Source organism: Sarcophilus harrisii, chromosome 3 (genome assembly GCF_902635505.1).
Source record: "Sarcophilus harrisii chromosome 3, mSarHar1.11, whole genome shotgun sequence".
NCBI classification, from domain to species: Eukaryota; Metazoa; Chordata; class Mammalia; order Dasyuromorphia; family Dasyuridae; genus Sarcophilus; species Sarcophilus harrisii.
In genome coordinates this window covers 532,293,959-532,310,433 of record NC_045428.1, presented here as the reverse complement: position 1 = coordinate 532,310,433, position 16,475 = coordinate 532,293,959, and the positions used below count along the sequence as shown (strand labels likewise).

The 16,475-nt window shown below is 38.1% G+C and overlaps 1 protein-coding gene across 2 annotated transcripts in view; it reads right to left on the bottom strand.

Moving 5' to 3' along the window:
* Positions 1–212: 212 nt before the first annotated feature.
* The window catches only part of LOC105749910 (NACHT, LRR and PYD domains-containing protein 12-like), a 35,313-nt gene continuing 19,050 nt past the window's right edge, over positions 213–16,475 (bottom strand). For both annotated transcript variants that reach the window (XM_031962047.1, XM_031962048.1), the window contains 3 exons: positions 11,152–11,322; positions 4,820–4,990; positions 213–1,354 (listed from right to left, as the gene is read on the bottom strand). In XM_031962047.1, coding sequence (XP_031817907.1) covers positions 1,216–1,354; positions 4,820–4,990; positions 11,152–11,322 — 481 coding nt within the window. In that variant the 3' untranslated portion in view covers positions 213–1,215. The remainder of the gene's footprint in view (positions 1,355–4,819; positions 4,991–11,151; positions 11,323–16,475) is intronic.

Below are 16,475 nucleotides of genomic sequence, written 5' to 3'. Positions count from 1 at the left end.
CATCAGAATTGATCGTCATATAGTCTTGCTGTTGCCATGTACAATGATCTTCTGGTTCTGCTCGTTTCACTCAGCATCAGTTCATGTAGGTCTCTCCAGGCCTTTTTGAAATCATCCTGCTGGTCATTTCTTACAGAACATAATATTCCATAACATTCATATACAATAACTTATTCAACCATTCTCCAACTGATGGGCATCTACTCACTTTCTAGTTTCTTGCCACTAGAAAAAGAGCTGCCACAATTTGTTTTCATTTTTAAAAGTATCTGGTCACAAAACTCACTTTGGTCATGTTGACTGTTATATTTTCAGTAAATAATCTGAAAGAGGTTAGATATGGGTTATCAGCTATGAAACTGGCCTTGCCAAATCCCTTGAAGTCTCGGCCTCATCTTCCTTTGGTTTTCCAAGGGACTTACAGGTGAGCCCCCACAAGGCAGTGGGTTAGATGGGGGAGGTGACCTTCAAGGATGGAGGCTTCTGAGGGAAGGTCAGAAAAGCAGAAACTCTGGGAGCTACAGAGTGGGAGAGAAGGACCATCCAGCACTGGAGAGGAAGTTGGGGAATGAAATATCTTTAGGGAGAAAGTCCATTTCCTGTGAGGGCTGGAAAACAGAGACCATGAAAGGAAGATATCTGAGACAAAGAATTTAGTAACAGATCCCAGAGGCTGATGCATAAAGTACAGGACAGAGGTAGACAGAAACTGAATGGGGCAGGGTCAGGATGCATCCTGGGAGGGGCTGAAAATGAAGTCTCTCCTAGGAAGAGGGATCCAACTCAGCAGAATGAATCTGAAAGACAGGAATAATGGGAGTGGGAGGCAGGATTCTACTGCCATAAGACTAGAAGGGCAACTATTGATCAGAATATTGCACAGATCAGAGCAAAGGCAGGAAGGTCCTTCAGAATGTTACTCCAGAGGTCTCTGCAGTGGAGGCCTCCAATCTCAGGCACCTGTGACTGGGGATGTTGGATTTTCTCTACTCTTCAGTGGCAAGAGTGGTCCTTTGTGTTTCTTCTTTGTCCAAACAGGGAAAGATCAGTAGAAGAGACTTTTTAGATATTAATCACAGTAGGGAGGACTCTGAAATGCAGGAGGTTTCTAATACCAGGCAGCCCATGGTCTGGGTAAGAGGATTTCCTTAGAGACCATCTCATATTAAGTATAAGAATTAATGCTGGTAAAGCATCCACTGAAGCAAGCCAGGGCTACGTGTATTCAGCATCCCAGTCAAAGAACTCTATTGTAGCCATATGATAGTCTTTCCAAGTGATAAGAAAAGGTTTTCTTGAATTTAGGCTGTTCAGTGTCTTTTCTATGGGTTGACTTAAGTCCTCTTCCCAGAAGCTGTGAAAACAAAAATATTCCGTTGTATCTTTATCGGAGTTTCTTTTTTTGATACTTTATTTATTTATTTATTTACTTTTTTTTTTTAATTGAGAGTTGCAAATCTTTTTGTTCCAACTTTTTCCCTCTTTCCCTCCATCCCTTCCCCCAGATGGCAGGTTGACCAATACATATTAAATATGTTAAGGTATAAGTTAAATACAATATATGTATACATGTCCAAACAGTTAATTTGCTGTACAAAAAGAATTGGACTTTGAAATATTGTACAATTAGCCTATGAAGGAAATAAAAAATGCAGGCAGACAAAAATAGAGGGACTGGGAATTCTATGTAGTGCTTCATAGTCATCTCCCAGAGTTCTTTCCCTGGGTGTAGCTGGTTCAGTTCATTACTGCTCTATTGGAACTGATTTGGTTCATCTCATTGTTGAAGAGGGCCACGTCCATCAGAACTGATCATCATATAGTATTATTATTGAAGTGTATAATAATCTTCTGGTCCTGCTCATTTCACTCAGCATATCTGAGTTTTTTTTAATACCCCTGATGCCTGTGTCCCCTGTCAAGTCCCTTCTGCCAGTCCCTCCTGTCTCCCACACTTTGTTCCCTTTTATACTTTCTATGACATAAAAGTGTGAGGGTGAGGGTGTGTGTATACAAAAGCTACTGTAGGATGGTTTTTGGCAGCACATCTGCTATATCTGACAGAGGTTTAAGCTTAGTCCTTCCACTTCCCTCCTCATGACCGGCTCAGTGACCATCAGGAGAAGACCTGGTCTGCAGGGACATCATCAGAATCAGGTCCAGCACAGGCTGGCCACAATCTCCCTTCTCAATCATGACAGACGGTTGGTCCTATGCCAGGTTTTAAAGAAAAACCAGCCCCTAAGTACGAGAAGGGTAGGAACCCTGGCTGCACAAGAGTTCTTATGAAAAACTTCTGGTTGTGCAAGTCACCATGAATCAGCGGTATGAGAAATCAAGGCAAAATGGCCAATGAGAAATTTGGGATCATGGGAGAAGCACAGGATACAAAAGGAGGGAGGGGTTAGTTCTCCTACTCTCTGCCCTGGTCACACCAGGACTGGTTCCTCACTGTGTACTCTCAGCAGAGGAGAAGGGGCTGGTCTCAAAAAGGACATTAAGAACTAAAGGACATACCTAGGATGGATAATCAGGATACAGAGCAGGAGGGAAACAAGGATGGAAGGAAAGAAGCCATTTTTAAGCACCTACTATGCGCCAGACATTGTGTTAGGCATTTTATATATAAAAATAATCTCATTTAATTCTCAAAACAACTCTGTGAAGTAGGTGCTATTGCTCTCCCCACTTTACAGGTGGGAAAACTGAGGCACATAGAGGTTCAGTGACTTAGGTCCCACAGCTGATAAGTATCTAACTCAGGTCTCTTGCTGACTCCAAGCCTCATGTTCTGTCCATGGCACCACCTAGTGGCCTCCTGACCAGGGACAAATTAGCTGAATTCCAGGATCTGCAGGCCATGCAATGGGAAGGTTTCACTTTTTGCTTTTATTTTTATGGTTCTCCTGCTGGGGAGGCAGTGGGAGAAATAAATGACTGTAAAAATACATTTAATCTTTTTCTCTTTATTAACTTGTCTTTCCAAGGAGCTTATAAGTAGCAGAGGAGACTGGTTGGTACAGGGTGGAGCTGACCAGGGATATCTAGCTCACACAGGAATGAATCCCTGATGGACAAATACTGACTCAGAAAACGACAGGTTCACATTGTCCAGGCTGTGTTCATGAATGTGTCTGTTAAATATCCCCAACTGCAACAGCGTGGGCCCCCTGGGAGGTGTTGGGTCCCCTGGGAGGTGTTGGGCTCCCGGAGAGATGTTGGGCCCCCCTGGGAGGTGTTGGGCCCCCTGGGAGGTGTTGGGCCCCCTGGGAGGTGTTGGGCCCCCTGGGAGGTGTTGGGCCCCCTGGGAGGTGTTGGGCCCCCTGGGAGGTGTTGGGCCCCCGGAGGTGTTGGGCCCCCTGGAAGGTGTTGGGCCCCTGGGAGGTGTTGGGCCCCCTGGAGGTGTTGGGCCCCTGGGAGAATGTTGGCCCCTGGGGAGATGTTGGGCCCCCTGGGAGGTGTTGGGTCCCCCTGGGAGGTGTTGGGCCCCCCTGGAAGGTGTTGGGCCCCCTGGGAGATGTTGGGCCCCATGGGAGGTGTTGGGTCCCCCTGGGAGGTGTTGGGCCCCCTGGGAGGTTTTGGGCCTCCTGGGAAGTGTCGGGGCCCCCTGGGAGGTATTGGGCCCCCCTGAGATGTTGGGCCACCTGGGAGGTGTTGGGTCCCCTGGGAGGTGTTGGGCCCCCCTGGGAGGTGTTGGGGCCCCCTGGGAGGTGTTGGGTCCCCCTGGAAGGTGTTGGGGCCCCCTGGAAGGTGTTGGGGCCCCCTGGAAGGTGTTGGGTCCCCCTGGAAGGTGTTGGGCCCCCTGGGAGATGTTGGGCCCCCTGGGAGGTGTTGGGTCCCCCTGGGAGGTGTTGGGCCCCCTGGGAGGTATTGGGCCCCCTGGGAGGTGTTGGGCCCCTCCAGACTGGATCAGGAGAAGGCCGGATCTCCCTAAGGAAGCCCTGCTGTGGGATCCTTGGCAGCTCCCTCTCTGCCTCCCTTCCAGGGCTGGGCAGCCTCCTCCCACGAGGCCCCAACACCCCTCTTTATGGGAAGAGAGGGAACAGGCGGCTGGGGAAACAGGTTCCAGAGGAAGGGATGGACTAAAGGCAGCTGTGAGCATGAAGAGCTCTGCTCTAACTAGAACGTCCAGAGGGAATGAAGATGTCTCAGGATCCCTCTGGTACCAGCAAGTCAGACTCACTGACTGAGTGTCCCTCTCCTGGCCCGGCTTGTGGTTCCAGGAAAGAGCTGGAAATTAAGAGGGGCCTAATCAAATAAAGAACGGCCCCACAAGTTCGGGAACATTAATGTGCTGGAATATTACTAAATGCTACATCAAAACTGGTGCAAGGGATGGTTTCAGAAAAACCCAGGAAAACTTTTATGAACTGATTCAGAGTGAAATGAGCAGAACCAGTGAACAGTTTATATGACAACCAGAACAAAGACAATTATAACAGAAAATATCTTTGAAAGATTAGCACAATGACCCACTTCAGATCCAGAACAGTCATGAGGAAGCCTACTAGCCACCTCTAACAAAGAAGATGATGGGTTCAGCATTCTCATTGAGACATATATACATATATTTTTTTGAGTGGGAACTAGGCTAATATGGGAATTTGTTCTACTTGACATGTATATTTGTTTTTAAAAGTTTAATTTTTCTTGTTTCTTTTTTTCCCAAATTGGTAGAGTGGGGGGAGTGACAGAGAAAGATAAGGTGAAATTTTTTCATTAAAAATTCAATAAAGTTATTTTTCTGCCATTTGCTCTTTATATTCTTTTTTACCCTAAAGTGCAGGAAATATTCTAGAAAGAATATTAGGTAACTTACTTTAATATTTGTAGGTTACAATCCTGCTTTTCCAAAGCTTCACACACCAGATTAATTCCATCTTCACCAAAAAAATTATGACTCAGGTCCAACTTTTTTAGGTTCTTAATGCTACAGAAAAAAGGTAGGAGATTCTGAAGATGATCAATGGTGAGTTTACACCGAGACATCCTGAAAGAGAAGGACAACCAAGGGAAGAATGACAAATTCATTTCTCTATGGGCCATTTATTTCTTGAGTTTTGTGTGTATGGGAAGGGAATCAAACTCACAGCTTCTTTGGACCACGCTTCAGAACATGTGTGCGTACTACATGTGTGTGACTCAAATGCTGGAATTTGTTTTGCTTGGTCCCATATATCTGTTGTAAGGACTTGTCTGGTTTTCCCAAAAGGGGATCAGGAAAGGTAGGTAAATGGGGAATAAAAACAAGATAGTGAATGAGAAAAGAAAAAAAAAGTCAATAAGGAATCTTTTTTTTCTTTAAAAAGAATAGAAGGAAGTTCAGAAATAAGTTTATACTAAACAGTTTTGAAAGCTAATTGATTTTATTTATTTAAAAATGGAAACTGAGTGAATGCCCATCAGCTGGGAAATGACTGAAAAAATTATGATATATGAAGGAAATGGAATATTATTGTTTTTTTAAGGAATAATGAGCAGGCTGACTTAAGAAATGCCTGGAAGAACCTGATGCTGAGTAAAGTGAAACAGTGGTTTCTTTAATGGCCCTTTTCGAAGAATTAATGACCAAACAAGTAATAGAAAGGATCATAATGTTTAAATAATTTTGATTAAATAAAATTAAAGAGGGGCAGCTGGTAGTACACTGGATAGAGCACCAGCCCTGAAGTCTGGAGAACCTGAGTTCAAATCTGGTCTCAGATACTTAACACTTCTTCAATAAATACAGGATCAAAGGACACGAAGAGACAATTAAAAATACTTCATTTTCTTCCAATTCTATATAAAATCAATTTTTAATCTTTTTTTTTTTTTTTTTTAAAGTTTAACTGGTATAGTAGATAGGACACAAGCCTTGAAATCAGGAGGACCTGAATTCAAATATGGCCTCAGTCACTTAACACTTCCTGGCTGTATGAGCCTGGGCAAGTCACTTAACTCCAATTGCCTAAGAGGAAAAAAATATTTGAGTTCAGAATTCTATCCTTCCCTTTCTCCTTGCTGAGCCAGTAAGGATTCTGAGATATATGTTATATATGTTCAATCATGTAAAACATTTCATATAATTCATTGTGTGGAAGAAGATTTGAAAGAAAGAAAGTCTAAAATAATATGCTTGAATGTCTAGTCAGACCTTAGTTATTTCTCTAAAATAGTATTTTTCATCACGAATCTTGTTTATTGTCCTGGATCACTGAATTGCTGAGAATAGTAAAGTCATTTAAAATTCTTCATTGTACAATATTGTTGTTAATGTAAACAATCAACTACACCCTTGATTTTTCATTCAAAAGTGTTGTTCCACTGCCATGTTCATGGACTCCGAAATTCCATTTTCTGATTACAATTATTTACTATTCCATCTTTCCCTTTGCTTTACATTCCTCAACCCTGTCCTTCATCCTTCCTAATTTTCCAGTGTTACCATACTTTACTCCCTTTCTCATATTCTATGATGCAAAAATGATGGCCTTGCTGTAATGATTTATACTTGAACTCCTATTTCCTGACTTTTTTCACTAATTCTTCCCATGCCATTCCTCTTTACCTCTATCTTCTAACTTCATGAAGATCCAGGTCAAATATCACCTAAAATAAGCCTCCACTGCAACCCTTATCAACTAATACTTTTCCTCTAAGTTTAACTGCTCTTTAATTTTTTCTTTCATGTAGTCTTTCATTCACTGCTTCTTCCACTAAGATGTAAGTTTTCTGATGGCAGAGACCTATTTTTTTTTTTTTTGCCTTTCTTTGTATCTACAGTGATTAAAAGTATTGATTAATTGGCTGTCTTTTAGAGACTTGGGTTTCTTTCAAAGTAAAGCCAAGGCACTAAAACCCAAAGGAAAATTTCAAGAAGAGGCCATTCCTGATCATTCTAACAATTAATGTTACTTGCCTCTTAAAATGACTTTATATGTACTTCATATTTACTTAGATGCATGCAGATTGTCTATCCCTCATAGAATATATCTTTAAAGATGAGGACTATTATTTTTTTCTATGTATCCCCAGTACTAAGCACAGAGTCCTTCATAAAGTGGACATTTAGGAAACTAAATTTTCAATTGTGGGATTCTGTTTGTAATATGCTGGAGGCTATCATCTACAGAAAAACTTCTCCCATTTCATGTTCCCATCAAGGACATTTTCAATAAACATAGAGTTGAAGTAGAAATATGCGCCCATCCTTCACGACATCTTCCATGTCCCCATTTTAGAGAAAGTAAGAGTTAGTTTCCTCATTGTCCTGAAGCTATCTTGCATTTAGTCCAGCTAGAAGTACATATAGTACCTCTGGATATTGGGTTTTTAATCTTTACTTTTTATTTTCAGTACCTCTTTCCACTTTCTTCTGTAGCAAAGCAAAAGCCTAAAGGTGTTACTCTCTCTCTCTCTCTCTCTCTCTCTCTCTCTCTCTCTCTCTCTCACTGTCACTAAAGATAAAAAGACAAATGAATTTCAAATATTTTGGAGGTCCTTTTTATGATGCAGATCAGACCCTATTAATACTTATCCATCCTGTGGCCTTTTGTCCTTGTTTCTCATACATTGACCACAGAACATCCACCCAACATGCTGGGAATTATTAGAGTATTTAAGCTTTGTTATTGCTTGTCCTTGTCCTTCATTCTTGAAGAAGACGAGGAAATCAGGGAGCTGATGCAATGACATGCAAGTGAGTTGGATTAAAGTGCGGGAGGGCTGTGCAAGGTCATCTGCTTCACTTTCCCCAAGACTGGAGATGGCCCTGGATGATGGCACTCAAGCTGTCCTTTCACCAAACTCATCACAAAGCCAGTTCATTTTTTTTCCTATCATAAAACTCCTTGATGACATATCCTTTATTCCTATTCTTCAAATAGTTTTGCATTGGTTGTATTTTGCAAAATATAATCATAAATAACCATAATAAGCTCCTGCATTACATCTGTATGATACTCACTCTTAATTCTAATTCTTTGAAGACTATATATTCCATTTCTCACTGTTATACAGCAATACTTATACAATGGGGGTGTAGAAAAGATGGGCCTTTGTGTCCACGAAAATCTTTGAGTCAGGAAAGCACTGAAATTTCCTGAAGGCAATCCAGTTCATTTACCTCCTCCTGTTCAATTAGGAGCCCAACTGAATGTCCATGTGCACTGTTTGTCCAAGATACACACAAACTGGATGAGTTCTATAGGTTTTCTATTCAAATGAAAGCCATAACTCTTGTCAACAGATATTTTTTATTCATGTAGTTTCTCCTATGTGGATGGTTAGGTCAAACTCCTTTGAGTGGTTGTAGATGCTTGATACAACTGAAACAACTGGCCTCTATAAAGAAGATTATCTAGAGCACTTTACCATCCATATAAAATCCTTCACTTCTTTGAAAATTCCCTATTTTGAGGTTATAATGATACATATATATATATATAATATTAGGCTTGGTTGTTATGTTGGTTTTGTTTTAAAATTTTTTCTCTTTTAAGATTCTGTGTTTAAAAGGAGAACATTCTGCAATGGAGAAGAAGAGGAGAAATAGTGGGAAATATAGGTGACATAAAAACAAACAAAAAATGAAACAGAAATTATATGTACTCTTCCAAAATCCCTACCCATTCCCTTCACTATGATTTGATTTCTTGGCATGCATTTTCTAAAACGCACAAAATGAAAAGAGTAATAATGGAGACAATTCTGATTATGTATTTTAAAGAACACAATAAAAGGAAAAGATCAGTGATAAATGTTAGTTCTTATTTCTAGATAACAATGCTTAAGATATTTTTGAATTGTCCAATTATTCCTAATTATCTCTTCTTCCCTAAATCTCTTTCAATACTGCTTAGTTACCTCTTATTAGAATATATTTCTATTAGCGTCATTAAGAATATATTGCCATTAATTATTAGAATATATTGCTATTAGAGTTATTAAGTACTTATTGAACATCCCTATTAAGTACCAGTCAGAACACTAGATATTAGATACATGACAAAACAAGTGGAATAGTCCCTGCCTTCAAGGAATTTGCATCCTATCAGGGGAGATGATATATAGATAGATAGAGACAAAATAGATAAAAGTGAATTTCTGTGAGGAGGGCTCTAAAAGCTCAGAAATTAGGAAAGATTTCATAATGAGGGAAGACACTAATCTTAAAGGACACCAATATCATAAGAGAAAGGAGTTAAAGGGGATGCAATTCTAGATATAGTGATGTCAGGTCCAGGCTAGGTCTCTGGAGGGCCTCAGGATCAGTTAGAGTCAGGATGAGCCAAAGTCCTTGGTCCTTAAAAGGAGAAATGAAGGAGGCAGGCAAGCTGCCATGTGGCCCCTCAAAGATGGATTGTGGACTCTGGAGTCTGGAGCCTGAAGTCTTCCCTGCTGAGCCTGCTACAGCAGAGAGAGTCTGTCCTCCTCCCTCAGCCCTCCAATCCTTCCCTAGGATTACCTCACCATGACACACTGAGCAGGCCCCAATCCTGAGGAGAGCCATCACATCACCACATCATCTAAGTATGTTTATAGAACCATTACATCGCATGGAGTAGGTACTTAGCCTTAAGTACTCTGCTGTTCTGGATTCCAGTACATCTTTTCAGAGTTCCAAGTCTCTGCAATCATGGTAAGCCAGTGTAAAGGCACAGAGACAGGCGATGGACTGCAGGATATGAACAACAGAAAAGTCATTCTGGCTGGATCATAGAAAATAGGGGGAAAATAAAGTTCAGTGAGGGTGGAGAGGTAAGTGTAGCCCAGATTATAAAGGGCTTTAAACACCAAAGGATTTCATATTTTCTATGGAGGTAACAGGGAGCAACTAGAATTTACAGAATACAGGAATGTCACAGTCAGATTGGTGCTCAAGGATATCACTGGGGCCACTGTGGGGAGGATGGATTAGAGAGAGGAAAGATCTGAAATATAGAAACTAATTAGTAGCCTACTGCAATAGGGGAAGTAAAGGTTATGAGGCTCTGAACTAGAAGGGTCATTGTATGTATAGAGGTAAGAAAATTTTATATATGAAAGTGAAAAAAAAGTGAGGAATCAAAGGGAAGAGTGAAGTTGCAAACCTGAACGACTCAAAAGCCATAGGGAAGTGAGGAAGAGATGAGGGTTTTGCTGAAAAGTTAACCAATTTTGTTTAGACATGTGTAACAAATCTTAATTAAGTCTTGACCATGTTCTTGGAGTATTTTCTGTAATTATAAGGAACCTCAATGAATGTTAACCAGGTCCCGCTGCATAACCTTGTACTGAGAACTACTTGTACTGAGAAATTTGCAATTATTTGATAAGACACTGGGAGGCACAGGAAAAGCTGGACACTTTTCCTTCTGCTTGATTTAAGACTTTCCTCTGAGCCTTGGTAGGTGTTTTACCGCCAGAAACCTTAGTGAAACTAGCTGGCTTAAAGGAATGAGTGAACTACTCCCTTTGGTGGAAGCCCTCCATATCTGGGAAGTTGTTCTGTCCAGGGGATCATGTCATATAATAAACTTGGCACAGGGCCTATATAAATCCCACAATGGGGTAGACTTCACACAGGAACAAACACCTTAACTGAGATTTATTTTCCCCCTTGGGCTGCATTCTGACCAGCTGCATGACTGGGGACTCCCCCAGCTTGAAGAACCAGGAGTTGATGTTTTTTGATGTGTACTACAAGTTTTTCTGTGATTACTGTGATAACAGCGCCTGTTACATTGTGTACTGTTTCTCTATTAAAAGTTTCCTCTTCCCTCATGTCCTGTTTGAAGCAAGGTTCAGACCAGTCATGAACTTGTACTGGTCTCCTTGAAGTTTGTGCCTGCCCAATGCAAATTCCGAATCTAGATTAACCTGACAACACGTTGAGTTTGACAACTTACAGGACATTCAGAGACTAGGACTGATAACACACATTTGGAAGCTATGCACATGAATGTGATGATCAGCTACTAGAGAGAAAGGCAGGAAACCTACCTTTCCTTGTTATATTACTGCTTAGAGCGCAAGGAAAGGAGAGAGTGTAAGACTGTGAACGCTGAACTGGAGCAGGAAAGCAGTTTCATGTTTCTGTTCCCTGGTTTCTACTGTTCTCTCTTTCTCTTGCTCTCCTGTTCCTGATTCTAAGAAAAAAGTCTACAGAAGGAAAGGCTGGGAACTCACCTCAGTGTCTCCAGTTTCCAAACTTGGTTTTCCATAGTCTTGCACAGACATTTTATTTCCACCTCACCAAAGGAATTTAGACTTAGATCTAAGTTCTTCAGGCTCTTACTGCTACCAAAAATAGAGAAGAGCTTATAGCAAACTGTAGGGTAATATAGACAAGTCCCCAAACTGAAAGAGAAAACATAAGAGGGAAAGGGGTCAATTCAATTTTCCATGATTAATTCATTTCCTAACCTGGAGTAATGTTAAAAACAAAGATTTTATGTAGTTTCTTTGAAAATGATCAATCTCTTCCAGAAAACAATATTTTTAGACCTCAAACTATGGTATAAGGCAAGAATCATCAAAATGACTTAGTTTTAAAATTTTAGAAGTCAAAAAAATTTGAAATTTATACCAATAGATCAGATTAAAGAAGAATCAGAAAAAACTCAATAATTAATTCTTCAATAGACATGAGAACAAAAATTAACCAAGAATGAATTCCTTATATAAAAAAATTAGTGAAGAAACTGGAAAGCATTTTGTAGAAATTAGGTTTAGACTAACTTACACCACAATTAACTCAAAATGTACATATGGCTTGAATATTGATGGTCATAATGAAGGAGGAAGATAAAAAAAGAAGGAAAAAGGTCAGGAAAAAGAAAAAAGGAGTAAGAAGAATATGTACAAGAAGAAGAAAAGGAAGAAGAAGAGGAGGTGCAAAAGGAGAGAATCAGATCATGAACCTCATACAACTGTGAATAGGGAATATTAATGACAATAAAAAAGAGAAAATAACTCATTCATTATATGAAATTGAAAAGGTTTTGCATGAAAATTACTTGTATAATAAGGAGAAAATATTAGGGAAAGGTTTTGTTGTTTAGGTCAGCAAACATTTGATATGTGATTAATATCCAAGATATATATAGAAAAGTGACAGAATTATATGATTTAAGTCATTGTTCAATGAATAAGTGGTGAAAGGAGATGAATAAAAAGCTCTCCAAAAAAGAAATTGTAAACCTTTAAAAACCACAAGAAACAATGATACTGATCATTACTAATAAGAGAAATGCAGAGTACATAAATCTTGAGTCAAATTAATATAAATGACAAAAGAGAGGAAAAGTCAATGTTGTGGAACTGTGGAAAGGCAGGTTCACCAATTCTCTATTGAGGGAATTGTTATCACTGTTATGGAAAGCCAATTTGTAATTATGCTAACAAATTATTAAATTATCTCTATCCTTTGGCCTAGGGATAAACTGGTGGAGCAAGGACATCAAATACAAAAATAAAAGTCATTGAAGCATTTTTTTTAATGTAGAAAAAGAATGAGAAAAAATTTCAGATAAAAACATATATAAGACAACTTAAAAAAACATGTTGAATTTATTGCAGACTCTTAAAAAGAAAGTATAAAAATTTGAAATTTTATAAATAATTTTTGTTTTATTTTGTACATGGAAACAAACATTCCCTTTTTGGTGTTTATTAGAGATAGAATAAAAGGTTAAAATTAATAAAATATGCCATGATTGTGAGGGAAAAATGGAAATTATAGACTTATTTTTGGAAATGTATGTGCTGTAAAGACAAAAATTAAAAATAACAAATTATAAATGACAATGCATTTTTCCCACAGCTACTGTTCATTCACTCTCTTCCATTCTGATTTTATTTCCTGAGTTATAGTTTATCAAATATATGATATGCTGAGGAAAAATAAATAATCAGGTCTCTTGTGATTAGCTATTTTTATTAACAATATTGAAAGAAAACATCAGGAATTAACTCCAGTACTGCTTTATAGCTCCTAATAATATACATATAATAATAACAATATACAAAGAGTTTTTGCATTTGACTAAAGAAGCACTGTGTGTATATACAAATAGAACTGATGAGACTAGACTTTTATAGAAAATGTTTGAAAACTAGACAACAGGGCAAGAAGTGAGAAGTCCCTGGAAGCCAAATTAAACATAAAACTTTCTCTCTCAGACACACACACACACACACACACACAACCCAACAACAATTGAAGGTAGCTTTCACTGTATTAAAACTTTGGAAAGAAAATGCAAGTGATAGATTAGCATATAAGACAGAAACACAAATAAATCCTAAGACTTCACTGAATGTCAAAAAAAAAAAAAGTTGAATAAAACCCAGAAAAGTGCAAGAACGACTCCTGAAAGTTAAACCATTATTCAAGTCCAAGAAATTTAGTCTTCCATATTCAAAAGAGGCATACATGCTACACAGTTTGCTCTGGCAAATGAATGATCTATATAAGTTAATCATAAAGTGACAGAGAACTGAAGACCTCAGTTCCAGGAAACATGGAGAGCAGGGGTGAAAGTTCCAATGATACAGAAAGTTTATCTACAAAAGCCAAGAGTTAGCTACAGAGTAAGATGTAGGCTGACTGTGTTCCTAGTGGAGGAGGCAAAGTGCTTGGAAAAGGCCTTAGTACTTCACAGATTAAATGAGGAAAAAATGAACAGTTCCTTGGAAGAAGGGAGAAAGTGCTTCAAACAGAAAACAAAGATGATGCAGGATCTAAAGAGGAAGTCACAAATTCTGACTTCTACCCGTGGTTAAAAGATGAAAAGTGACAAAACCGGACACAAAGAATGAAAGGGAAGGAGGGCAGAAAAACTTTTGCAACTGTAATAACAAGTATGAGGTTTTCCAGTATTAATCTATATTATAGAAGTACCACTTTAGCAAATCTGTCACACATTTGCTATTTGCGCCTACTCTGATAAATGTCTGATAGCCAGTTTATCAAAACCCTGCCTAAGACTATTAGTTACAGAGCAAGTGATCTGCATTGGCAGAGGGGGATTTCACCAAGAATTCACTATATCAGTGGGATCAGAGCCATGCACTACCAATCTATGATAGTTAGGGGACTGCTGGAAAACTGCAAGCCTTCCCCTAATTGTTCAAGTATAAGAACAAGCTGTTTTTAGAACAAAACAAAACAAAAAAGAAACAATAATATTGTTTGAGCCAATTGTTCCAAATCACTAATAAGAGAAAAGCAAATTGAAACAACCCTGAGCTTCAATTTACACCCAGAAAATTGGCAAAGATTTTTAAAAATGTAAATAATCAGTGCTAAAAGGGATATGGAAAGCCTTAAATACAAAAACACTTTTGGTATACCAAGAAATTAATTAATCTAATTCTTCTGGGGAAAAAAATTGAAATTATATAGCCCCAAAAGAACAAATTCTTAACATTTGACCTAGTGATCTCTCACTACTAAACACCTATAACAAGGATGTCAATGACAGAAAAATTATAGAAAACAATAACAAAATATTATGTAGAATTTTGAATAACAAAAAACAGGAAGAACAATGCATGCCAATGACTATGGAGGGATCTAATTGAGCACATTTTAGCAAATAAATGTAATGGAATACAATACAAACTAAATTTGGTCATATGAAAAAGAGCTCAAAATCTCTACTGATTAGAGGAATGGAAAGTAGACTCTAAGGTAACACCTCACACCTATCATGTTGGTTAAGATGACAGAAAAGGAAAATTATAAATATTGGAGGGGATATGGGTAAATTGGGACATTGCTGCATTGTTGGAGTTGTGAACAGATTCAACTATTCTGGAAAGCAATTTGGAACTATGCTCAGTGAGCAACCAAATTCTGCATTCTCTTTAATCCAACAATCTCACTACTAGGGCTGTATCCCAAAGAGATCATAAAAAGGGGGAAAGGATCCATATATACTTAATTATTTATAGCAGTTCTTTTTGTTGTAGTAAAAAATTGGAAATTGAGGAAATGCCCATCAATTGGGGAATGACTGAACAAAATGGGGAATTGTGGTATTTGAATGTAATAGAATATTATATTCTCTAAGAATTACTAAACAAGTAAATTTCAGAAAAACCTGGAAAGGACTTGAAAAATTATATTTCATAGAGCAAAAGATCTGGGTTTACAACTAAGGGTAAATTACAAAGCAAAGTTAAGTATGATTCTGAAGTTTTAAAAAAGAAAATTAAATGAACTGAAAAGCTTTCAGATATTTTCAACAACACAGCAGAAATTAAAGGAAAATTTGACATAGAACATCCAGGAAAAATATAAAGAAATCACTAAAGATCAATTAAGGGACTCAATAAGGTCAAATCATTTACTTCTTACATATGAAATTATTATTAGTTCTTTTATCACTGTCATTTTTATTTGGGTGATTTGAAAGAAAAGCTTGGGCTGAGCTGAGTATGATAAGAATATTTTTTAAAATATAAAACTCTGTAGGGAGAGATAAAGAGGAACAAATAACACATACAAATGACACAAAAAAGAAAGGAAAAATAAAAACAAAAGAAGAAAGTAAGCAGGAAGGTGAGCAGTGTTGATTCCTTACTCTCATCAAGAAGAGGTTAAAAAGGCAACAACATATACATATACAAGGGTGTACAAGTTTTTGAATTCAGAAAGAAATAAGAGGGAAAGGAGCTGGAGGAGAGAGTATAAGGGAAGGATTCCTGGACAGGTGGATAAGTTGAGGAATAGGAAGACTAGGTAACAAGTAGAAATAAAGCAAAGCAGTGAAGAGGGATAGGAATAGGTGAGAAGAATGAAAAGGAAAAATAGGAAGGAGGAAAATATATAACACATAATTATTCAGTAATTTACCCTAAAATGAATATAAAAATAAAATTCTTCATAGAAAAGATAGATCTAAATAAAATAAGAAATATTTATCATTCATGTGTTTAGCATACATTGGACTACTTGCCATCTGGGGGAAAGATGAAGGGAAAGGGGCAGGGGAATTAGAACCAAGATTTTGCAAGGATTAATGTTGAAAAATTATTTATGCATATATTCTTTTTGTTTTGTTTTGTTTGCTGAGGCAATTGGGGTTAAGTGACTTCCCCAGGGTCACACATTTAGGAAGTGTTAAGTGTCTGAGGCCAAATTTGAACTTAGGTTCTCCTGACTTCAATGGTTGGTGCTCTATTTATCCACTGTGACACCTAGCTGCCCCTTATGCACATAGGTTTTGAAAATAGAAAGCTTTCATTAAAAAAAAAAGAAAGAAACAAAAAGGACATTTAATTAATTGAAAAACTTTCAGATATTTGTCACAAAATTTGTCACAAATTTAATAAAAAAATTCAACACATAAGATCCAAGAGAAATATAGGATACACATTAAAGATCAATTACAAGGGACTCAAAAAAATCAAACTTTACTTCTTATATGAGAAAATATAATCAGTATTCTTATGACTCATGTGAGTAGTTTCACAGAAAGGCTTGGCCTGATATGTATATGATG